Source organism: Ranitomeya variabilis, chromosome 8, assembly GCF_051348905.1.
Source record: "Ranitomeya variabilis isolate aRanVar5 chromosome 8, aRanVar5.hap1, whole genome shotgun sequence".
NCBI lineage: Eukaryota > Metazoa > Chordata > Amphibia > Anura > Dendrobatidae > Ranitomeya > Ranitomeya variabilis.
This window is the reverse complement of record NC_135239.1, coordinates 36995342-37022243: the sequence shown is the minus strand read 5'-3', so window position 1 is coordinate 37022243 and position 26902 is coordinate 36995342. Positions and strand designations below refer to the sequence as shown.

The following is a 26902-nucleotide window of genomic DNA, read 5'->3' as shown; positions in this document are numbered from 1 at the left end:
CTCCATTGTATTAAACAGATCTGGGTTATAACACGGCTCCGGGCCCTGGGATGAGCTAGTCTTCATTTTAAAGAACAATCCCAAGTGGACACTTTGCCCCTCTAGGGCCTGCGGAGTTTTTGTGCAATGTAATTACATTTTTAAAGGAAATTGAAAGCGTCTGCCGCTATTAATCAGAAGAGCAACTTCCGCTCTTGATCCTATTGTTTTCACTTATGCAACATCAGATATGTCAGGCGGCCACTTTTCTCCCAGTCCCTATTGAAATAACATGCATGACGACAAGTTCCCTTTAAAGGGGTTGTCAATTACTTTTTTCATTCTGATGACCTATCCATTGGATAGGTTTATCTTCATCAGATTGATGGGTGTTTCATATGAATCTCATATTGATGACTTATTTTGAAGTCTTTGGGGCGTCTTTCATTCTTTTTTGAAAATCGCGCCATAACAATAGGTTTATGGCACAACTGCAGTGAAAAAAAATGCAATGTGATCGCAACCTGACACTTACAGTGTGGCATCCGGGCTGGAGCTATAGAGGCAGAAGTGATCTCCTGATCACTGCCGTAGCTCCTGTTGATAGAGGTCACGAACGAAACTCGACTTCCTTTTCTTCTCCTGTCTTGACGCCACACTGGTCACTAATCTCCTGAGTCTGAAGACTGAAGATATAGTTTGACAGTCAGCTGCCTGCTTGATTATTTCATCAATGGCAGGGACCGCAGAAACAGGAGGCCTGCTTTGTAGATGGGGTCCTTAGGATAATGTCAGGTTTGTCCTTGCCCCTAACGCCAACCCTGCATTTAAGATTGATGTTTTAGCTTTGAAATCCATGTATAATGTAAGTTTTTGTAGAGAAGGCCATGCCCTTTTGGGCTTACAGGTTACAGAATAATGGGAATGGAGACAATAGTTTAGGGGTTGCAGCAGCTCCGATGGTGGTGATGTGGCAGCTTGGTCATTGCAGGCTGTAAACTTTCTTGAAGAGATGGGTTTTCAAGCTCCGTTTTTTTGTCCGGCGAAAAAAGCGCACAGTGACGGAACCGGCCAAAAATGCGCGAAACAAAAGAATGCGTCCTCCGGATACAGTTTTCAAAGCATTTTCCATTGAAATCATCTCTCTCCTTTTCCAGGAAGTCACTGTTTTCCTCTCTGCAAGCTTTTTAGCATCCATTTTTCTCTAGATAGATATATACTAATTGTTATAATGTCTCCCATACACACAACACACCGCAATGAGGGACCCCTGCTCCTATCTACAGTATATCTAGCACTTATTGAGAATAAAGTATAAAGTGGTACTGAGCAGTCTAGCTGTGAATCCAGTACTACAGTTTGATAAGCACTTAGTAGAGAGCAGCAGCATCTTCTATTTGCCTCTCTGTCTCTCACTCTGATACTCCCTTCTCCATTCCCCTCTCCTCACCATAGACTTTAACATGCCCCTCAGTGAGCTGGCAGTATATTTTGTTTTGAGCAATATGGATTTCATCAGTTTGCCGAGAAAGTTATAAGTTCAAGAGACTGAGTTAAAGAAGAAATAGTTCATAAGTGGAGAAAGAAGCATATTTTTTTGATAAGATATATTTGAAAAATTATTATATTCACTTGTACTAGTTATTTATGTAAAGTATTTTGAAACGGCAGTGACCTTTTAAAGGGGTTCTCTGGTCTTCTGCTAAAAGTCTGCAGTCACTATGTGACTGCAGACCTCTGAATCTTTACAGCTCGTGCACCGCACGCTTTCAGGATTCTCTGGTGTTGACTACAAATATGCGAATTGCATACTTTCAGCCACATTCCATCTAGACATGCCCAGCCTTGCTCAATTCACTTGCATTGAAAGCAAGTCTAGTTGGCACATGACCGTCCGATCTCAGCAGCAATACCAGAGAATTCTGACAGCATGAGGTGTGCGTTCTGTAAGGATTCAGAAGTCTGCAGTCACACAGAGTGACTGCAGACTTGCATCAGAAGACCAAACAACTTCCTAAGGCTCAGGTTTCTAGATACACCACTAATAGAGGGCACTGAATTTTTGCCCCAGGTTTTTTCCCTTCTCAGTCACTGTTCTGATATAATGCTGCATGGTAAGGGTTTGTGCACATAGATTTTTTTTTTGCTTAGTTTTTGGAGCGTAAACTGAGCAGACACTGAGCAGAAACTGGAGTTCCTGCTTAGTTTCCTCTCCAAAAACTCAATAAAAAGACTCAGTGTGCAGATAGCCTAACCACAAACTTTTTTTCTTGTAACTTGAAATACATTTTTAGGCTTAAAACAATCCATTTAAAAGCTATACTCTTACATAAACAAAATAAAAATGTCGCCAGTCAAGTGTTCCTGTGAAAGTCTTTATTTTTGTATTTCAGTACAGATGTAGTTTGCAGTGCAGTATACAACTATATACACATGTACAGATGACAGTGAGGTGAGCAGTTAGCTTGCCAGCAAGAGAGTCATTGGAGAAATGGACTATTTACATATCCTGCCCGCTTCTGGGGGTGAAGACCGCTGCACACAGTCACAACAACCACTCTCTAGATTTAGGTAGATCAAGAAAATAACATATTACATATACACAACAAACATCATTTAATCATATTATGCTGCAAGGATTTTTGCATTAAATAAACATGAAAATAAAAAACTTGGAATGAGGTTAAATACTAGCAAAATGTGATGTATAAAATACAAGAACATCAAATAATGGAGCTGGTGATGCTGCAGGGGATGCCTGGAGTATCTGAGCTCCACGTGGCATAAATAGAACACAAGTCGCAGGTAAAATAAATCATCAGATTCTATTTCCTATCTTTCGTAAGGAGAAACTCTAGCCTTAAAGGGGGTTTACAGTTGTAATGGATAAAGACTAATCACTATATAAGGGCAGGTCTACACGCGGCTGATTTTTTTGTTGCAGATCCAGATCAATACGGGTTCACTACTGCTACATTGAAAGGCACGAAATCCACAATGAAAATCTGCAAAAGGAAATGACATATTGCAGATGTAAAAATCTGCTCCGCAGATCACTTTCCGCATGAAAGTATCTCATTCACTTGTTTCCTACTGTAATCCTCTGTGGATTTTACCTGTGAAATTCTGCAGCTTTTCCATCTCATGTGAGTCTACCCTAAATGTAAAATGCCTATATCCTTCTTATGTAATTAAAGGGATTTTCCTAAGATCGCAAGTAAAGTATACCCTATTTACAGAATTGGGGACAACTTGCTGATTGCCAAGGGTCCAACCACTGGGACTCTCAACGACCCTGAGGGTATGTGTCCACGTTCATGATTGCATCAGGATTTGGTCAGGATTTTCCATCAGCATTTGTAAGCCAAAACCAGGAGTGGAACAATTAGAGGAAAAGTATAACAGAAACATATGCACCACTTCTGCATTTATCACCCACTCCTGGTTTTGGCTTACAAATACTGATGAAAAATCCTGACCAAATCCTGATGCAATCCTGAACGTGGACACATACCCTCAGAATGAGACCCAAGAACGAGCCAGAGGAGGTGCTCCTGGTTGGGTTCTGCACCATTTATTGTCTTTGGGACCACCAGAGAATGACTAGTACAGCCTTTGGCTATTTTGGGAAAACCTCTTTAGGCTTGTTCACACTTTGCAGATTTTGCTGCGGATTTTTCCGCAGCGGATTTGGAAAAATCGCAGTGCAAAACCGCTGCGGTTTTCACTACGGATTTTCCTGCGGTTTCTTCTGCGGATTCCTCTGCGGGTTTTCAACAGCACTTTCCTATTGGTGCATGTTGAAAACCGCTGCGGAATCCGCAGAAAGAAGTGACATGCTCCTTCTTTTTTTCCGCAGCAATTCCGCGCGGTTTTTAAAGGGATTTTCCGCAATGTGGGCACAGCGGTTTTTGTTTTCCATAGGGTAACATTGTACTGTACCCTGCATGGAAAACTGCTGCGGATCCGCAGCGTCAAATCCACTGCGGATCCGCTGCAAAAACCGCAAAGTGTGAACATAGCCTTAAAGAAGTTTTACAAAAAAAAAAAAAAGATGCTAAAATAGTTAAATAATCACTACTTATCTTACCGATAAACCCTGCTGGTTCTACCGTGATGACGTCACGTCTATTAGTCACAGGACCACCGCACAAAAAAAATCTGCGACATCTAAAACTCAACAAAAACTCATCACGGAACTTTAGCCTTAATGTTTAATTCCTCACTATTTTCAAGATATTCATTTGCCGTCAGTGAAAGAGAACACTCTTGATTAAATTCACAAGCTGCAGACCCGTACTTAGATAGTCCTGCTCTGTAATGAGAAATGGCTCCAACTATATTTAGTCGAGGCCATGCTAGTGTGCTAAATACCTCTGTAGTTTGCTACAATGTATCAGTTTGGCCTTTTGCATCCACTTCTCTGTTAAAGCAGGACTAGCTACAAGTGTAAAGTTTACAAGTTTACAAATTTAGACCCTGTAGATGTCAATAGGAGGTTTTTTTTTCATTCACTGACAGCAAAGATTTGAAACATAAAATATATTTGAGAATTGTATAATCTTTTGCTGGTATAGTGATTAACTTTTATTGATATAAACCCAGTAAATTCTTTTAAAAGGGTTAAATTAATTGATAAAAAAAAAACATGGCTGCTCTCTTCTGGAAACAGCGCTACGTAGGGGATTGCAACTGTGTGGCATTTCAAGACGCAACTCATGGACAAGAATGGGGCTTTTTCTGGAAGACAGCAGCCATGTTTTTCTCATCTCACACAGCCCCTTCAAAGATGGAATATTGTAGTGAATTTCCCTCAATGGTTTGATCACGCAGAGATGGTTTGAGGTCTCATCTTCATTTCTACGAATGGAATTGAGAATTCATGACCTTTCCATGGCTCCCAGTTAACTCCCTGGAAAACAGAACAGAATATTCAGAAAAATATTCATTACACGGAAAAGTAAAAAAATCCAATTTTTTATTTCGGCAGTGGAGTGGTGTTCTTAATCTAAGGTCCCTGCACCTAGTATTATACTCCCCACCTGCCATCTTCTTCTCTTCCCAGAGCCCCTCCGTCTCCACATTGAAAAGTGACCTCCTGCTTGCTCCAGCAAACACTGAAACGTTCCGGCGGGTCATAAACTGCTGGAGACCGATCGGAGCAGCGCGGATGAAAAATGAAGACAGTGGCTGAGAAGTATAAGACTAAGTGCCAACATTAGTAGCACCACTCCAGCTCAGCAATTATAAAAATGTTTAAGTGGTGCTTTATCCAAAGCTTTGTCCCATGTATATTTTTGTTGTGATTGCATTTACCGGTACTCTCTTCTTCTCCGTTATTAGCCATTTTAGGCTTGGAGTAAATCGTTTAATACTTTCTTTCATGCAGTTGAGGTTTTAAATGAAAGGGGACGTTAACAGGGTGAGACATGTAATGACTGACAGTCTGCTCTCCTGGTTTACAAGTCTCACACCTTTTGTTTAAAATAAGCTCTGGAGGCAGATTCTCAGGGAGATCTATGTCCGGCCCATAGATCTTAACAGCTCATTAACATATTAAGAAAAACGTGGATATCTCTTGAATAAGACATTAAATCGCAGATATCAAGGTATCATGTTATTCAGCTTTCTATGCCCATATAGACGGCTTAGGAGGGTTGATCCTACTGATAGATTCCCTTTAAAGAGTTTTTCTGGCCTTTTTTTTTTAAGTTGCATAGTCCAGGAAAGAAACAAACATTACTTATCCATTCAGCCACCCACCACTCAAGCACTGCCATTTCGGTGGTCCCTGTCCGTTCTACATTGATGACTGCTCTTTTACTGATGACCGTCCACATGACTGCTGCAGCTAATCACTGACCTCAGCGGCAACGCTTCTTGCTGACTGCTGTAGCCAGAAATTAACAACAGCAATTACATAACTGATAGACAGTACTAGTGATGAGCAAACATACTCAGATAAGGCATTATTCGAGCATGCTCGGGTGCTAACCGAGAGACTTCAGCGTGCTCGAATAATATGTTCGAGTCCCCGCAGCTGCATGTGTTGCAGCTGTCGAACAGCCGCGAGACATGCAGCCGCAGAGACTTGAACGTATTTTACGAGCACACCGAAGACACTTGCTTAGCACACAAGCATGTCCAGATAAAGCCTTATCTGAGCATGTTCGCTCATCACTAGACATGACCAGTGCCAGACTAGGTTGGCAAAGGCCCACCAGTAACATTGATTCTTGGGGCCCACTGTTCAGTTACATGCAAAAATAACTTGACCCTAGTACACAAATTTACTTTTGCTTCTATTTAATATTAATTTAACTAGCTTGTTTAATGAATGATTAGATTATATACCTTGTTCAAATTGTGAACCACGTTTAATAGCACTACTCATTAGCACTCCTTCACAGGGGCGGCCTACCGGAGGATTCTCTTGATCTCCTGTTGGCCAGTCCGAGCCTGTGCAGGACACTGTTGCAGTTGCACGTGCGAGGCCCATCAGAGCAGCAAAGGATTCAAGGGGGAAGTAATGATCATTTCTTTTTTTTTTTAAATAATCTGCACTCTTTGGCAACTTTTCAGAAATTCTGGAAAACCACTTTAAGCAACATACACTCAGGTCTCAACCGCCATGCACATATTGCATCTACTCGATCTCAATAATCCCAATCTTAGCTACTTATAAGAACAGATGAGAAGTGAGATAACTGCTGCAGTAACCACGATAATAATCATAATTCCAGCATGTGTTTCCCTCATTGTGCTTGTGAAGAGGGGAAAGATCCCTTGAAATAGAGATCCAGGGGGACTTCCCGAGTACAGTATGGAGAGCATCAAGGGCAGTAAAGACCAGCATAATTATCTATAAATGCAGTATTTGGGTGAATACTTCGGCCTTTAGAAAGGACAATATTCGATTATCTCTCTTCTTTACAGAAATTCTCGGCACGGAGTGGAAAGCGTCTGAATTCATATGTCTTTAAAGTAAAGTATATTATGCTAATGGTTCTGGCAGAGATCCAGAAATAGCAGTGAAATTATGTGAATGCCTGAAAATCAGCAGAACATCCATTGTCTCCGATGGAGATCAGATCCTACATTGACTGTTTTTGCAGCCTTACAAGGAAGAAGAAGTGACAGCAAATCTATTCCGAGCCATTTTCTGGAGTGATATACCATAACAAGCAGTCGTGCGTCTTCCCAGGGATGAATATCTCACACATCAGGGATTATTTCTAGAGAAACCATACAATGAAGTGGAAATGTGATGGAAAAAACCTGTGTTGGGCATATAGTAAACTAAGTATAATACATATTCCACAAACACAACAAACCCAACACTGGGGGAAGGGGGGGTGCTATAACTTTATTTCTCAGTGCCATTAAAAAGGAAGGAATAAGTCCCCTTAATTGCCGCTGTTAAAGGGCGTATCTAACACAATTAGAGATTTTAGATGTAGCAAAGCTCAAAAAGATGCCCCCGTCCACACCACAACTTTCTGTATAAATTGTTTATTGACAGCAAGCTGCTTATCAGAGTAGGAGGTGTGGTCAGACCAGGGCTCATGTGAGCTGTAGTCCAGGCAGTGCTAATCTCCTGGTGATAAAACATTCCTTGTACTGAAACAACAGCAGACAACCTAATAAGTGACACATTCCTGAAATCTGTATCTTAGACTTTACCTCATGCTGCCCTCAGATTGCATAGCAAAAACCTGCTGACAGATTCCCTTTAAGTGTTTTCCTGTCCTGATTTCCACCTTTAGCTCCCTGCCATGAGCAAACTAGCAAATGTGTTTCCAACCTATACCATAAATACAGCACTAAATCCAGTTGTGATCTGCCCTACTGGCTCAGGAGCTAAGGACGTACATACCATGGACTTAGACCATGTAGCCCTTGAAATGAAGCTACTGGGTGGTGAAATCCTGTGCAAGAATGAAAGGAAAGGCTGGAGAATTGGCCCTAGGATAATGGAAAAGGTGTGGAGGAAAAATAAACACGATTCCCCTCAGTCATTGGTGGCAACCCTATAACAGAGCCAATTTTCACTTTTACATTCTCTTCTTTGCCAGTATCCAAGACAGGCAACAGGTTGATTAATTGGAAACCTCATGAACAAATTCATAATAGGGGGCAACATAATCTGAGCTCACCCCAAAGCTCAACACTTCTGATTGGTTAATGGGAGGCTCTTTGCTAATATGTACCATCACTTTTCAATAGAAACCATTTTAGGGATTCAGTTTCACCAACTATGTCCGAATTAAGTAACTTATTTATACCCTAAATTTAAGAGAAGAAATTGTAAATGGCAAAACTATTTATATTTATAGACTAATAACTTATTAACTTTTCCAGGTAAACAAATTTCTGCTTCCAGATGCCTTTACTACGTCTGTTCACAAACGCCCAAAAGCCTACCTAAACTAGAACAATGCCTTGGCCACCGAATAATGCCAATAATTGAAGAGGGAGACAGATGTTGAGCGAATAAGATAAAAGTAATAATGAGAAATCTGTGCGAACTTAACTCCTTTGTGTCCTAATTAATGAGGAATTGTGCTCCTGAGATGTATACATCTGTTTGCTTCCTATATATCATCACATCCACACATCCGAAGCAGATTCCTAAACAGTCATAAAGGTATTTTCCATGGCTGTTATAAATTTCTTAAAGCATCACTTCAGAGGTTTTATTTCTATACTTCACCCCCAGTGTGGTTTAATCAATGAATGCTCCTTGCCCTTAGGGTACCGTCACACATTGAAATTTTCATCGCTGCGACGGCACGATTCGTGACGTCGCAGCGTCGTATGATCATCGCTCCAGCGTCGTAGACTGCGGTCACACGTTGCAATCACGGCGCTGGAGCGATGCCGAAGTCCCCGGGTAACCAGGGTAAACATCGGGTAACTAAGCGCAGGGCCGCGCTTAGTAACCCGATGTTTACCCTGGTTACAAGCGTAAACGTAAAAAAACAAACCGTACATACTCACCCGTCGGTGTCCTTCAGGTCCCTTGCCGTCTGCTTCCTGCTCTGAGTGCAGCCGTACAGTGAGAGCAGAGCGCAGCACCGCTGCGCTCTGCTCTCACTTTCCGGCCGGCACTCAGAGCAGGAAGCAGACGGCAAGGGACCTGAAGGACACCGACGGGTGAGTATGTACGGTTTGTTTTTTTACGTTTACGCTTGTAACCAGGGTAAACATCGGGTTACTAAGCGCGGCCCTGCGCTTAGTTACCCGATGTTTACCCTGGTTACAAGCGAAGACATCGCTGGATCGCTGTCACACACAACGATCCAGCGATGTCAGCGGGTGATCAAGCGACGAAAGAAAGTTCCAAACGATCTGCTACGACGTACGATTCTCAGCAGGGTCCCTGATCGCAGTAGCGTGTCAGATACAGCGATATCGTAACGATATCGCTAGAACGTCACGAATCGTAACGTCGTAGCGATGGAAATTTCAATGTGTGACGGTACCCTTATTAGTAATATGTTTACCAGCCGCCATCTTGTGCTCTTGGTGGCACCGCTCCGGTCCCGTTCCACCACGTTGTGACCGCAGCTACTGACTGAGCCGAAGTCAGAGCTAAGAGTCACAAAGGTCTCATAGACTTATGTTGAGACGTGGCCTCCAGCTCGAACAGCAAGCACTGGAGAGATCACAACCAGCAGAAGACTAGACTAACCATAGTGGCGCCAACAACAGAAGAAGACGGCGACTGGTAAGTACATTAATAGGGACATAAATTAGTGATACCACTCAGGTGGTGAAATAAGAAAAAATGCCGGAGTGCTGCTTTAAGACTGTTTATAAGTAGAGTTGAGCGCCTATGTTCGGAATCGGTTGCCGAATCTGAATTTGCCATATTCGTGCCATATTGGTACCCTATTCGTGCCGAATTTATGTTTGATGATCAGTTCAGAACGTATTTGACTCCAATGACTTTGGTCTGTGTTCTGCGAATATTGCAAAAATAATATTCAGCGCCAATCATAATCGGAACCGAATTTTCAAAAATTCGCCCAACTCTAGTTATAAGCAATTGGAATGTATGGTTCTACACTGGATGTCCAAGAATTACAAGGTAAGACACTGACCACTTTGGTAAACTTTACAATTTTTTTTATAAATTATAAAAATATAGAAACCCAATTGTCATAAACCCTACAAGGGTATTTAGAGTTAATAAAGAGGATGTGTTCAGGCCAAAATGGAGAGTGGTCCCAAAAAGTATCTGTTTCTAGAGGACCTATCCTTTCCTGGATTACACAAGCAGAGTGTAATGCATAATTTGCCCCGTGGAGGTACTGCTGGGAAATTGAACACTTACTAATTGATTTCTCCACAAATTAAAGCTCAAGACTCAACGGACCATCTTCTAATAAGTAGGGATTGTTCTAAGGGCTTAAACCCTTTAACTTAAATTTCCACCCAAATATTTGGCATTGATGATATTATCAATTCACCTATAATCATAGCGAATTATATTCTAGAAGTCATTGGTTCCATTCTCTGGTCTTACTCAATACAATTTTGGGAAAAATGGCATCAGTGACTGGCCTAAATTAAATTTCTTTCCTATATACGGTAAGTAAAGCCAAACCTTGTGACTTTTTATGTTTTCATACCTGGCTGTGATTGTTATCACCATACTGCCCATTAGGGTTGGCAAGGTGGCAGTTCCTGTACCAGAAGGCACCGCGATGTGACAGAGCACAATTAGTAAGGGCAAGATCATTATCCTTATCCCATGTAGTGAATTTCAATCCGTTGTGATATTTAAGAGCATCGCCTAAAAAAGCAACAAAGAATTATATAAAAAAATAAACATCGAATACATCAGATTGCAGTATAATCAACCCCTGCTAAATCCCACCCAGCTTTCAAAAATGTCAAGAGCAAATTGGCAAAAATTATCAAATTACTTTGCAGTTGTGCCATGCACCATACATTCTTACACCTCTTTTTGCATAATTCAAACTTTTTTTTAATCCCCAAAAAATCTTCTTGTAATACACTTTGTACTTTCTAGAATTTAAGGTTCTTAAGTAGTGACAGTCTTACCCGCTGTGCCAGAATAGTCATCAGCCACCAGTTTGTATCTGTCCCTAGAAGAGCCCACATTGAAGGTGCGGTAAACGGCGTAGGCGGACTCATCTCCAGCGCGGAGGTCCACACGCAGCTCATACTTCACTGGACTAGAAGTAAGTTTATGAAGCCAATCCAGACCTGCCCGGATGTACAAATGTAGCTGATATTATAAGAAAAGAGCATTGTTCATTCTAGTCTACATGTTAGATTTTCTCACTGCACTGAACCAATGGATGTTGAAACAAAACGGGGTAAAAAGGGGTATTCTCACAAGAATAATTCTGGCCATGTGCCTTATTAAGAGTGGTGCCCACTTTGGTGTCCATTTATTACATAATCGGCCATTCATAGGAAGAATCGATCCTAAAGGTTTGCAGGACCCTAGTCCGCCGTTCATGTCAATACTCCATGACAGCAGGACAAGGGTCTCCTGAATTTCATCAGGCAGCACTTTGCTGATTACTAGGCCTCTGCCATGTTGTGGCATCGCATAAGTCAAGGTCACTAGTTGTGATTATGACCTTACGGTGCCTCCTGCAATATATTTTTACTCAATTTTATGCATGTAATACTATATTGTCCCTGTAGTAGCCTCTGCAGTGGAAATGAGTGATTAGATTCAGTCGTTGTTGAAATGAAATAAACCCTTGAAAGCAATGTACTAAAGGGTTTATCTAGATCAATGTTTTTAGTATGGGCCTAATAACTTAACAGGCAGGTAATTGCTAACAGAGGCAACTACCTGCCTGTTCTACCTGGCGTCGGGACAGAATAGTCACTGACCGCTTCTGCCGGCGATTCTGCTGCTCCACGTCAATAGATAATCTCTTCCTCTTCCAGGCTGTTCTGTCGACGGGGCGCGACTGCAGACATCATGCAGATTGACAGCCGGTCTCCTGCAGTTAGACAGCGAAGAGCCAGGTGTCAATTAACATGACATCAGCAGTGACATCCTGTCAATGGAGAGGTAGAGAAACCACAGTTCTGTTGACGTGACGTCAGCGGAAGATGATGAATCGCTGGCAGGAGTGGTCTGTGACCGCTCTGTGACAGAAGATATCAGGGTCGGGCACCACAGGTAGGTAGGTAGCAACTACTGGCCTGTTAATTTTTAGCCCATAGTAAAAAAAAGTCCTGGATAAACCTTTTAAGTGGAATTTACAGTCTGAAGCAAAATTACCATGTGATACAAAATCGGCACCGGAAAAGTCTGCAGCAATAAGTCCACCTATACTTGAAGCTGTAGTATAGTTAGAAAAGTAATATTAAGGCCACTTCGATAGTACCTGTCTACAAGATTTTATATACGGAAGCAGTGGTATGGCTGTATAGGCACATGACCTTGTTCCCCATTAAAAATTATATCTAATTTCTAGATATCCGATGTGACAGTCATGAGATATCTTGGGTCGAATTCATATTCAAACAACACTAGAAATGCACCAGGGCATGTCAGTGCATTTAAAATAATCAGCCCAAGTGCACTGACACCCCCCAGTGCACTTCCAGACTGATTTGCATATGGATTCTACAATAGATTTCTCTTGATTGGCACATCGGATCTCTACAAAAAAAGGTATCGTTTTTATTAGGGGGCAAGCGTCTAAACACAGCCATAATACCTCTACTCCAATATATGAAGAAAGGTGCTGACAGGTTCACCTATAAAAGGGTATTCCCATCTGAGCCGTATATGGAATATCTACAGATATAATCCATACACTTATATTCACACTGTCATATTTCACCAGTTTCACATACCAAGCCAGAATTCATCACTGGGATCTCCAAATCCCTCTCCATATGTCCTCCAGCGCTGGTAAAAGTCAAGCTTTCCACTTGTCCTTCTCTGGAAAACCTACAAGGTGAAAAAAACACAACGTAATGACAGGATGAATGTAGAAAAAGCTTGAGAATATTACAAAACCAGAAGGCAATAACTCATAGATCACTTACAGTCCATCCACCTCCATCTGTTTCCTGGTCACAATACGCTCTGACACCTGGTGTGTTCTCTCCTCCGGGGTAGATGGTGTACACACCACTTACTCTGTTACCGGCAAGTCGGACTTGGGAACAATCCAGGGGGAATGTGATTACGATTGCAACTGGAAGAAAAATCAGAGAAGAATAAGATGAATATTGCTTTTCCTATATATACAATAGTAACTATTTATAAGGTATTGGTCACTTATAGAATCACTTATAGAATCATAGATCATCATCATCATCATCATCATCAATCATCTTGCTCCAATCCTCCCGAAGTATCACCATGGCCATATTTTCTGTATTTTTTGCATGGCTCAGATGTTCTTGTTAGGATAAGATAGTAAACAAAAATAAACTTTTATAGCAGTCACCACCCTAATCTAAGTTCAGTCTTCTTGGCAGTGCCTTAAAGGCAATCTGTCTACAGGTACTTGCTATGTAATCTGAGATCAGCATGATGTAGGGACTGAGACCATGATTCCAGTGACGTGTCACTTGCTATTCTACGTCCTGTCATTTTAATAGAATCACTGTTTTCTCTACAGCAGATATAGCAGTCCTCTGAATACTGAGCCCTATGTAACCCTGTCTACACCACTGATTGTCAGTTATCTGTGTACACTGTACATTGACAGGAAGTTGATAATCAGTTGTGGGAAAATGGTTACATAGAGCAGAAAGATTAGGAGATGTAAGACAACTAGTACTGTAGTGATCATTTCCTGAAGATAAAACACTGATTTTATAGGAACATAAACACACAGCTTGATCACTGGAATCAAGGTCTTTGCCCCTAGATCATGCTGCTCTCAGATTACATAGCAAAAACCTTCTGACAAATCCCTTTCAGTAGCAACAGTTCATCCACAGGCACTAAAAATCACACTCCATGGGTGTACTTGACATCCTTTGCACAGCCCCCATCATCCTGGCATGGGAGAAAGCATGTGATGGTGTGGCTATGAGGAGGGTGTCAATCGTACCAAGTGTCTGTGGACAGACTGTTTCTGGATGAAGGGCTGTCCAAATAACTGGAAGATGTGACTAGCAAAGGGCATTGTGACAAGTTAATTAATAGTATTTCTCAATTGTATGTTTTGATTACATTACCTTCTAAAAAATAGTTATAACTGCGTCATAAATGCATTTTGTTACACATACAACCAAATACAGTATACATGAATATTACCCTGAAAGGCTAACAAACTACTATGTCCCAAAGACCTCAATATGAGAAGCATGACTAAGACCATGTATAGCATGATGAAATCCAATTCATTGCTAGGTCCTGGCCACATAAAGATGACATTATCTATATAGCATCCACAATAGAGGATCTTACCAATATATTGAATAGGTTTAATGAGGAAGATTCTCCTTTCCCAGTGTCCCAAGAATAAATTGGCATATGAGGGCATGCAATTCGCCCCATAGCTGTGCCCTACAGTTGTAGATAAAAAGTCTCTCTAAAGAAAAAATTATTAGAGAGCACAAACATATGGACTTAAAGAAGAAATTTGCAAAGACTAGAATCATAGTTGCTCATATAGACAGAAAGTAACATAAAGCTGTGCCATCCCTTGGGGCCTATAACTGTCCTACCCATTATTTTTCCTTTTTATTACCTTTGTATCGATTCCTTGCACTGTATTTTTTACACGTTTTTATCTATTTCTCAATAAAGTTGTTTACTTTTGCATTTATACATTGTCTTAGTCATGCCTTTCATGCTAGGGTCTTTATAATATGCTGCATGTAACTTGTACTTATACATAGGACGATATCAGTATTAAACTACCATGTCCTGTAAGTATCGTCACCGAGTGGTAAAAGTTGGTACTGCATGATGTAAAGCAACATTTCTTGACTTCGAAGCACCAGTTATGGTGACCACAACTTTACAGAGGGCCCATATTAAAGAAAAACCACCCTTACCAGTTAGAAACTTGGTGGTGGCTTCTCTGCTCTTCCGTGCTCCCTTATAGGCTCTCAGGAACACATTGTAGTTTGATCCTTTCTTTAGACCCTTCAGCTCATAACTCTTGCTTGCAGCATCTAATTTAACCTCCTGTAATTAACAGATAAATCCATCTTTTTCTGGACTACTGTGAACACAACAACTACTACAGAAACAACCTAGAAGTGAAAACCTTCACATCTCAGCAAAAGCTCTGGATACTCTCTGGTCATTCTACTGCTAAGGTTTTATTACTTGACATTTTACTATATACTTTAATATGTCTCAGTAAGTAAAAGTTCACTTTTCAACTCTGTTTTTCTTTAGGTTTAACAATTTGTGGCAATTTATGAAAAAAATCACCACAGTCTTCATCCCAACCCTAACACACCGCTTCAAGCTCTCACTCACAATTGGTGTCTTCCCTTCATCCTTCATACATGCCAAGATCACACCCATCCTCAAAAAGCCTCACTCGACCCATCCTCTGTGTCTAGCTATCACCCAATATCTCTTCTCCCTTATGCCTCAAAACTACTGGAACAGCATGTCCATCTTGAACTGTCCTCCCACCTCTCCTCCTGCTCTCTCTTTGATCGGTTACAATCTGGCTTCTGACCGCATCACTCAACTGAATCTGCCCTGACTAAAGTCACCAATGACCTACTAACTGCCAAGAGCAAGCAACACTACTCTGTCCTCCTTCTCCTGGACCTGTCTTCTGCCTTTGACACTGTGGACCATTCCCTCCTGCTACAGATTCTATCATCTCTTGGCATCACAGACTTGGCCCTATCCTGGATCTCGTCATATCTAACAGACTGAACTTTCAGTGTCTCCCTCTCCACCTCCTCACCTCGCCCCTTGTCTGTCGGTTTCCCTCAAGGCTCAGTTCTGGGACCCCTACACTTCTCCATCTACACCTTCAGCCTGGGACAGCTCATAGAATCCCTCTACGCCAATGACACGCAGATCTACCTATCCGGACCTGACCTCACCTCCTTACTCACCAAAATACCACACTGTCTGTCTGCTATCTCGGCCTTCTTTTCTGCTCGTTTTCTAAAACTGAACATGGACAAAACAGAATTCATCATCTTTCCCTCTTTCACTCTACCTCTCCACCAGACCTATCCATCAATGTCAATGGCTGCTCACTTTCTCCAGTCCTGTATGCTCAGTGCCTCGGGGTCATCCTCGACTCTGCCCTCTCTTTCAAGCCACATATTCAAGCCCTTGCCTCCTCCTGCCGTCTCAAACTCAAAAATATTTCCCGGATCCGCACATTCCTCGACAATGAAACCACAAAAACACTAGTGCACGCCTTTACCATTTCCCGCCTTGACTACTGCAACCTCCTGCTCTGTGGCCTCCCCTCTAGCACTCTGGCACCACTCCATTCCATCCTACACTCTGCTACCCGACTAATCCACCTGTCTCCCCGTTATTCCCCAGCCTTTCCCCTATGCCAAGCCCTTCACTGGCTTCCCATCGACCAGAGGCTACAGTTCAAAACCCTTACTATGACATGCAAAGCCATCCACAACCAGTCTCCTCCATACATCTGCAACATGGTCTCCTGGTACTTACCTACACGCAACCTTCGATCCTCACAAGATCTCCTTCTCTACTCCCCTCTCATCTCTTCTTCCCACAACCACATCCAAGACTTCTCCCATGCTTTCCCCATACTCTGGAACTCTCTACCCCAACACATCAGACTCTCGCCTACCATAGAAACTTTCAAAAAGAACCTGAAGACTCACCTCTTCCGACAAGCCTACAGCCTGCAGTGATCCTCAACCTACTGAACCGCCGCACAACCAGCTCTACCCTCTCCTAGTGTATCCTCACCCATCCCCTGCAGACTGTGAGCCCTCGCGGGCAGGGTCCTCCCTCCTTCTGTACCTGTTAGTGCTTTGTTTTCTGCTCATGCTAATTGTATTTGTCTATATTTGCCCCATTCACATGTAAAGTGCCATGGAATAAATGGCGCTATAAAAATGTATAATAATAATAATAATAGGGGTCAATGTTTCACTGTTTTCTGACACAGATCTCCAAATACCCTGTACAGACCTGTCTTTAAAAGGGGTTATGCAGCCCAAAAAGGAAACATCCCAAAACAGGGTAAATTAGTTAAAGAAGTCATACTTACATTAACGAACCCCCCGCGCTCTTGTTTCGACGCTTCCCGGTCTCAAGCCGGTCTCTGTACTTATACTACTGCACAATGATATCTTGACAAGTAACTGCTGCAGTCAATCACTGTCTGTAGCATGGTACTACTCCAGTCATTGATTGGCTGCAGGAGTCACATGTTTATTTCGGGAAGTCATCACTGCAGCAAGAAGCCTAGAGACCGGGGGGAGATCGTAAATCATTCAACCAGGGGTGGCAGAGAATTGGTAAGGTGAGAATTACATTTTAAGACTTAAAAAAAAATGAAATGAAATTCTGATTGCCTGCAGACACCACTTGTGGGAGCTAATGAGCTTCCTGCATACTGGATTGTATAAGTAATGTGCAGTAAGCTCCCATGCTCCATCTAGTGGTGGCTGCAAGAATATTATTATAGAACTGGAGTGGTCACATACCATATATCAGATTGTAATAGGATCAGTTAAAGGCTAGTCCATCTGCTTGCAGTTTAAAATAACACAAATACCACAAAAAAAAAGCCTCTATAATACCATTGAATCTAAATGATATCTCTCAGAGTTAAAATCCACCCACTTTCGACATCATTAAGTAGATATTAAAGCCTCACTAAACAAACCCAGCTCGTATTCCTCCATCTGGCATGGCAGTAATTACTTTACTGCAGAGTTTTACATGCACTAGATACCATGGTTTGCTCAATCATATTTTTTATGTTACTGTACATAAACCAGGCTATAGCTATGGAAATGAAACCATTGGGATTTAAGTGCAACCCCAAAGTACTAGTTTATGTCCTAGGGCTCGAGCAGTTTCCTGCTATCGGCTGTGAATGGTGTTAAAATTTTAGAATATTCGGTGCAAGATTGGCTAATACACTAAGCGTATATAGCCATCAATGGAGCGTCATTGCAAATAGCAGTGGAAATGGTTAAAGTTGCGCCCTGTATTTGTATGATTATGTGGAGCACAGATCTACAAACATCAGAGGCAAAGCAAACATCAGTAAGGAAGCCAAAGTGATCACAATTATCCTGGGGCCCAATTTTTACATAGGACTCAAATTTATGATTTTTTCTACTAACAAACTTCCATTCAGAACATGCGCTGCCCCAAGCAGAATGAGAATATAAGCAATTGGACAATTGAAGGAGCAATGCATGCTGGGAAGTTAGGAAAAGGAAGTTCCAGCACCTATAGTGCTCTTAGAATGATGAAAAAGAGGAACCGTCTACTGAAAAAGAGTGGATGGGAAATTATATGGAATGAGAATGAGGATAGTTCCTGGACATATCAGACTGGCATGTGCATCAAAATCGTTTTAACCTATTATGTTGAGTGACGCAGCAAGAAAATGCTTTTACTCTGGCTTTTTGTCTGAAAGGAGAGGTAGACCTTAAAACTATTTGCAGTTGACCCCCCTATAAATCCTTTACCTGTCGCTTTCCAGCTTCATCCTCATAGGTGAGTATATAACCATCTATCTGAGCTACAGGAGGAGTCCAAGTCAAGGTGGCTTCAGACTGTGTAATTTCAGAGGCCTGCAGATTTTTGGGTGCATCAATATCTAGACGAGAGGACGTAAAATATTATAGTAAAGTAAGTCTACAACTCAATAATGTATTTGCATTATCACACTGACCACCATTATGACCACAGCCCTAGAAGATTGGGAGTCATTTTGGACTTCCAGAAGGCCAGGCAGTTCCTAAGGGCTCATACTCACTTGTAAGCAAAACGGACGAGTACAATCCGATAAAAAAAATCGGATTGCACTCGGACCAATGTTATTCAATAGGTGACATCTCATTTGCAATTTTTTTTTTCTCAGCCGAAATCAGACTGAGAAAAAAATCGCAGCTGTTTGCTAGAATGGAAACCTATAGGAGTCGGATCCGGAAAATGACAGATTCCGCCGCCAGATTCCGTTTTTTTAAACTGAGCATGCTCCAAATTTTTTTTTATCCAATTATCTGGATATGCTAGTCGGATCGGTCGAAAAAACGGATCCGTCTCATCAGTTTTTCACAATCTGCGCCGGATCCATTTTTTCCAACATTCGCCGGATTGTGCCTGTTGCAAAAGAACTGATGTGTGAAAGTAGCCTTAGTGCGCACGTGCGGGATCACGGATTTAGCTCAGGCAGTGCTCACACTGGGGAATCAACCGCTATCAATCAAGATCAGGGAAAGTGCTCAATATGTAATTTGCAGAGCGTAGCAGGGCACTGAGCCTTTGGCTATGGCAAGGCGGCTTCAAAGCTCACTCATTTGCATGTGAAATAAAATTAAATTTCTCTATCACTAAAACAATAAAATACATACTGATTTTTATAGGGAACAATGTAATCTATATACATGTTTAAGTAGTTTAATTTGTATTTTGGGGATGATAGACTCTCTTTAAAAGGGTTGCCCTGGACATTGGTTATTTTTGGCTATGGAACTTAAAATTTACTAGCAGGTAGTTACTAACTACCTGCCTGTTCTTGCCGGCGCTGATTTCTGCTGGTTCAGAGCAGTCATGGACCGCTTCTTCTCTTCCACTCTGCTCTGTTGATAGGGCATCTCTGCCGATATTATGCTGATGGACAGTTGGCTCCCCGCTACCTAATTGCAGGGAGCCAGCTGTCAATCAGCATGACATTGGCAGTGACGCCCCATTAACAGAGCAGCTCAAATGAGAAAAAGCTGCTCTTGACATGAGGTCAAATAAAGCAGCAAAATCGCCGGCAGGTGCGGTCCATGACCACTCTGTGCCAGAAGAGATCGGCGCTGGGCATAACAGGCAGGTAACTAGCAACTACCTACCTATAAGTTCTTAGGCCCGCAGCGAAAAGTGAGCAAAGTCTCGGATATGTGGAATCTCACCTGTTGTGGCTTTAACGGTGGCTCGTTTGCTCCTCTTGTTTCCCCTTTCTGCCCATATGTTGAATATGTACTCCATTCCAGGGGTGAGGCCGGTCAAGAAAGTGTTGGTCTTCTCCTTGCCCACAGCCATCTCTTCACTATGTCCATCAGGTGATGAATATGTTAATATATAGCGATCTATTTGAGCTCGTGCAGCCTGCCAGGATAAGCTGGCTGTGTCTTCACCCACATCTTTGACCACCAGGTTTTTAGGACCATCAATTCCTACAGATAAACACCAAGTGTTGGTCATAAACTACATTATGCATTGGATATTCTGATCACAAACACCATTCTGGTCTCCCGCTGCGCTGAGGACAGAACAGTACGGTTTTTTTTCAACTCCTAAATGTGTTTCTTAATATTATTTCACTGTCTTTTATATACCTTTTACATTACATCAGCCTTCATACATGAATCACCACCATGAATACCGATTAAAGCTTTCATTTTTCACATAATTTCATGCAAATTATGTTTCATGTGTCTTCCATGTGTATTATGATAAATCAAATGATCTAAAAGGATATAAAAGTCTGCATCGTAAAAAAAAAGCCCATAAATACCTACGGTAACTAGGAAAAAAACTAAAAATATTTGCTATATGGGGGTCATTTAATAATATATAATATTTGTGTGCATTTTACTTCTTATATTACTATATATATATATATATATATATATATATATATATATATATATATAGAGAGAGAGAGAGAGAGAGAGAGAGAGAGAGAGAGAGAGAGAGAGAGAGAGAGAGAGAGAGAGAGAGAGAGAGAGAGAGAGAGAGAGAGACAGGACGGCATCTGTATCTTCAGATATCGGAATTGTACATGCACGTGTAGGTAGATTTGTAGGCAAAGGCCAATAAATCTCTTATCCTTGTTATTTGAGGTTCAGGGAGAAATAAATCTGACAGGTGTATATGTAAGGAGATAAATGAGTGAGGAGACACACACAGTAATGCCTAAAATGAGTGTCTGCAAGTGAACATCTTCATCTGCTGACCAAAGATGAAAGGGGAAGGCAGAGAGAATTGCATTAGCAGGAACTGAGGAGCGAAGTACATGTCCCCTGAGGGTAGAGATTTGAGGAGACGCCAGGTCAGATGACAGCTGTGACGCAGTTATTAATTATAAAAGGCCTGGGAGAAGAGAGAAGTTACAGGATGGACATGTGAGCAGCAGAATGAGCTTATAGCTGCCATTATGAGAGTTCAGACCACAGTGAAGGAACCGAGAGACCAGACCCGAGTGAAGTCCCAAGAGACAAGACTCAAATAAAGGAACTGAGAAACCAGACCTGAGTGAAGGAACAGACAGACAGCAGAACTGGGAGAGCTGAATCGAGTGAACAGAGCCAGGGCCGAGAGAGAGACATTCTAGGCAACAGTGGAATGATGTTCATTTGAGCCGCCACTTGCAGTATAGACGCACGGTACAAAATGGGGACTGGGGCCATGCTTCAGGGATGGAAGGCGGCCAGCATGACTAGTGTACCGAGTAACTCACCAATCTGAGATTTGCAGCCTAGCAGGTAGTATCATCGACCACCCCCTCCCCCCCGTTAGGGCCTGTGTGATGTTTCATGTTCCCTAGAGAGTGACGACAGTGACGGGCCCGGTAGTGAAAGTTATGCCTTTTTGGTTAGTGTATTAAGAATAAGACCTCACTGATGATAACAGTTGTTTAATTGTAATAATAGAAAGATAGTGTGTAAATAGCACTGTGTCAATACCCTGTTTATCCAAATTGCTATATTCTTCTTGTAACATAACTTGCTTAATTTTCACCATTTGCATTATCCCCTGATATTATTCCAAAGGCACCCCTTTAATTCAAGTAAATAGTTGTTGGTTTAAGCACCACTTTCTCCTCATTATCTGCACTGTTGCATCCGCGTACCTGTTTACACATGGATGATGCGAATCTACCCTGCACTTAGAGCTGTTCCGACTCTACCCTTATAGCTAATCCACACGAACTCTTAGAGATAACCTACAGCTACCCGTAAAGCTAAGCAACCTCTGCAGTTAGCCCTAACATATACAGTATATGTTTTTGCAACTAACCTCACCCTTGCCCTTAGAGCTAGTCTACCCATCAATATAGAGCTAATTTAATCTACCCTGCCCATATAGCTAAACTATCCATGTCCTTAAAGCTAACCTATCCCTGTCCTTATAGCTAACCTATCCCTGTCATTACACCTAACCCATCCCCGTCATTATAGCTAACCTATGCCTGCCCTTACTTCTAACCTATCCCTGCCCTTACTACTAACCTATCCCTGTCCTTACAGCTAACTTATCCCTGTCCTTACAGCTAACCTATCCCTGCCCTTACTTCTAACCTATCCCTGTCATTACAGCTAACCTGGAAAAGGGTGAAGCTCGGAGGACAGAAACAGGAAACGGGTGAAGAAGGTACTTCCGTTGAAACGCGTTGTGGCTTAACCCCATCCTGGTGTCAGAGTTTCCTTTCGGCGCTCCTTTGACCGAGCTTCACCCTTTTACTGTTTCTGTCCTCCTTCGGAGGTGTTCGGCTGGAGCTGCGGGGGGACTGTGCACCCTTCCCCCACTGGGGCTACCCTTCCAGCGCTCCTAAAGAATCCGCCTGCTACTGACTTTGATTACAGCTAACCTATCGCTGTCCTTACAGCTAACCTAACCTTATAGCTAACAATGTTATGTCACGCAATCCGTGTAGCCAATCAGCAGTGGCTTCACTCTCTTCTCCTATGCGTATAATTGACATCCCTGTTAGAGCCAATACTGACTCCGCTGGAACAGCACCTGCATCGGAGCGGAGTATAAGTGTTGTCACTTTACTGGGGGTAAACATAGGGATTCAGAAAGGGTTGTCCGAATAGTGGACAACTCCTTTAAACCTAGCATAGTGCAACTATGTATCATTGGGTGAGTTGAAAAATGGGGGAAGGATATGAGACTAATTGTGACCCAATGGGCCATTACTTAGAAAACCATCCATGTCCATCTTTCCATCCGTGGCCATTGTATAATATTACCAGATTACAAAAGCCAGGGAAGTGGGGGAAGGAATGAGCGACACTCAGAACACAATTACCATTCTCAATGTTCCTTTCCTCTATCCTTTTCCCATGTGATCCTGCAAATGGAAGTAAATCTGCTTTCTCTTCACTCTTCAAATATCCGTTTCTTTACAATAGAACACAATGAGAAGTTGTCACAGGAGGTGAGAGATCCCATTTCTATGCTCACACCGGCTTTACGAGACGCTCCGCAGCTTCCTGCTTATTATAATCTACTTGTTTTATTATGCACCAGTTTTCTTAATTAAATTAATCATAGTGAGTATATTTACACGGCTGCCTGCAGTATATAATAAAAAAAATAATAATAATTAGGATTGTTTACTGCCACGGAGTATGCAGAATAATCTATTGCCTCGCAGACAGGGTTAAAAGATACATAATTCAAGGATTTATAGATTGAGGTTGATGCCAGAGATGGGAGAACACAAATAATGAAATGGCACAAGCCTGCAGAATAAGCGATATTTATCTGAGTGATGTACAAGGCGGCCCGCTGCTGATATATACGCTACGATACCCATGAGTACTTGTGTGCCCTAAGATAGATATTGCAAATAAGGCATTTTCATGTGACTCTTGCTGGGTAAATAGCACTGTTTAATGAAGAATCGCATGGAGAAGCCGGAAATCACCACAACCCTCCAAAGATCCCATCTAAATTTACATGAAGGGAAATAAAAATAAATGTACGGTATGTCCGCGAAACGGCTGCACAATCATTTATATGCTAAGGGTTGTAAATGCCGTATTTAACGTCTTCCGGTACGCTTATGTAATATTCAGAGGTGACACTTGTTCAGGGAGTGTCTGACAGGTCGTAATATACATATTCATCCAGCAAATATACTGATTAGACCGGCGGATACATTCAGGAATGACCGTCAATGACCAAAATGATTGCTGGTGACAAGAACTATTTGTTTGATCGACTGATTGAAAAAATGTACTGATTGTGCAAATAAATCACTGTCATTGATTAAGTCAGAAAATGAAGTAATGACTAGTGATGAGTGAACATGCTTGGATAAGGTGTTATCTGAGCATGCTCGGGTGCTAAATGAATATGTTCGAGTCCCCGTGGCTGCATGTCTCGAGGCTGTTCTACAGCCGAAACACATGCAGGGATTGTCTAACAAACCGGCAATCCGTGCATGTGTTGCGGCTGTTGAACAGCTGCGAGACATGCAGCCAAGGGGACTCGAACATATTATTTGAGCACGCCGAAGACCAGGGCCGGACTGGGACTAAAATTCAGCCCTGGCATTTGAAGTTACACAGGCCCACTTGTCACATGGTGACTGTATAATATCTTTGTACACTTGTAGGCAGGGCCGGTTTTAGGCAAAGTGGGGCCCTAGGCAAAGTTTAAAATGGGTCCCCAAATGCGAAGGCTGGGTTCACATTGCGTTAATGTGTGCACGCTAACGGACAGCGTTGCACGGCGAAAATGTCGCAATTAACGCCGTGCAATGGGTCCGTTAGTGTGCCCATTGACAGCAATGTAAATTTCTCCTGCAGCGCATCACTAGCGCGTGCCTTTTTCGGCTCGCGCTAGTGATGTGCCGTTCTTCTGTGACGCGCCTCGGACGCTGCTTGCAGCGTCCGCGGCGTGCCCGAGGTCCGTTCCTCGCTAGTGCAGATCGGGGATCTGCGCTAGCGGGGACACCGAACGCGGACCCTAGGGAAGCATTGCGTTAGCGCAACCCGCTAGCGCTATGCGCTAAACGGATTGCCCTAACGCAATGTGAACCTAGCCTAACATATTGCACATCACACAGAAGCCTTTCTGTTGTATTTACGTGCGCTGAGTTCAGGCCGCTAAACGAGTTTGATCGACAATACTGAAGTTGTTCAACGCTTGTTTCCCGGCCTCTTTCCACCAGCTGAGGAATAATGATGAGACAGAACGATCATCACTAATAGATCACCATACAGTATCATGTTTTCAGCAGCACATCTACAGTTTACACTGGCAATGTGCTGCTGACAACAAGGCTTTTTGTTCCAGCAAAAACAATCCGAATATGCAGCATTTTACTTGTTTAGTAAAATACACCCCATAGTCCTCCATATATTATAATGTGCTCCATAGTCCTCCATATAGTATAATACACTCCCTATAGTCCTCCATATATTAAAATACACTGCTCAGTCCTCCACATAGTATAATACACTCCTCATAGTCCTCCATATAGCATAATACAATCCTCATAGTCCTCCATATAGCATAATACAATCCTCATAGTGCTCCATATAGTATAATGCACCGCCACAGTCATCCATGTAGTACAATTCACTTCCCATAGTATAATGCACCCCATAGTTCTTCATATAGTATAACGTATTCCCCATAGTCCTCGATACAGTATAATGCAGCCCGCAGCCCACATATAGTATAATGCAGCCACCCCAGAGTATAATGCAGCCACCCCAGAGTATAATGCAGCCACCCCAGAGTATAATGCAGCCACCCCAGAGTATAATGCAGCCACCCCAGAGTATAATGCAGCCACCCCACAGAGTATAATGCAGCCACCCCAGAGTATGTAACCCCCATAGAATATAATACAGCCCACCTCCCCATAATATATAATGTAGCCCCCCATAGAATATAATGCAGCCCCCCATAGTATATAACGCAGCCTCCCCCATAGAATATAATATACCCCCACAATAGTATATAACACAGCCACATAGTACATAACATGGCCTCCCCCATAGAATATAATATACTCCCCATAGTATACAGCAAAGCCCGCATATTATATAGCACAAACCGCATAGTATACAGCACAGCCTGCATACTATAGCACAGCTCGCGTAGTAGATAACACAGCCCACACAGCAGTATTCAGCACAGACCACACAGTAGTATACAGCACAGACCACACAGTAGTATACAGCACAGCCCACGTAGAAGTATACAGCACAGTCCACACAGTAGTATACAGCACAGCCCACAGAGTAATATATACAGCACAGCCCACAAAGTAATATATACAGCACAGCCCACAAAGTAATATATACAGCACAGCCCACAGAGAACTATATACAGCACAGCCCACAGAGAACTATATACAGCACAGCCCACAGAGAACTATATAAAGCACAGCCCAGAGTACTATATACAGCACAGCCCAGAGTACTATATAAAGCACAGCCCAGAGAGTACTATATACAGCACAGCCCAGAGAGTACTATATACAGCACAGCCCACAGAGTACTATATACAGCACAGCCCACAGAGTACTATATACAGCACAGCCCACAGAGTACTATACACAGCACAGCCCACAGAGTACTATATACAGCACAGCCCACAGAGTACTATATACAGCACAGCCCACAGAGTACTATATACAGCACAGCCCACAGAGTACTATATACAGCACAGCCCACAGAGTACTATATACAGCACAGCCCACAGAGTACTATATACAGCACAGCCCACAGAGAACTATATACAGCACACAGTAGTATACAGCACAGAGCACAGCCCACAGAGAACTATATACAGCCCACAGTAGTATACAGCACAGAGCACAGCCCACAGAGAACTATATACAGCACAGAGCACAGCCCACAGAGAACTATATACAGCCCACAGTAGCATACAGCACAGAGCACAGCCCACAGATAACTATATACAGCCCACAGTAGTATACAGCACAGAGCACAGCCCACAGAGAACTATATACAGCACAGAGCACAGCCCACAGAGAACTATATA

At 42.4% G+C, this 26902-nt stretch overlaps 1 protein-coding gene across 1 annotated transcript in view; it reads right to left on the bottom strand.

Moving 5' to 3' along the window:
* Nucleotides 1-4006: 4006 nt before the first annotated feature.
* The window catches only part of LOC143788580 (tenascin-N-like), a 71415-nt gene continuing 48519 nt past the window's right edge, over nt 4007-26902 (bottom strand). The window contains exons 8-15 of the mRNA XM_077278359.1: nt 20059-20322; nt 18625-18755; nt 15007-15139; nt 13036-13187; nt 12841-12937; nt 11053-11217; nt 10617-10780; nt 4007-4891 (exon numbers count right to left, since the gene is read on the bottom strand). Coding sequence (XP_077134474.1) covers nt 4805-4891; nt 10617-10780; nt 11053-11217; nt 12841-12937; nt 13036-13187; nt 15007-15139; nt 18625-18755; nt 20059-20322 — 1193 coding nt within the window. The 3' untranslated portion in view covers nt 4007-4804. The remainder of the gene's footprint in view (nt 4892-10616; nt 10781-11052; nt 11218-12840; nt 12938-13035; nt 13188-15006; nt 15140-18624; nt 18756-20058; nt 20323-26902) is intronic.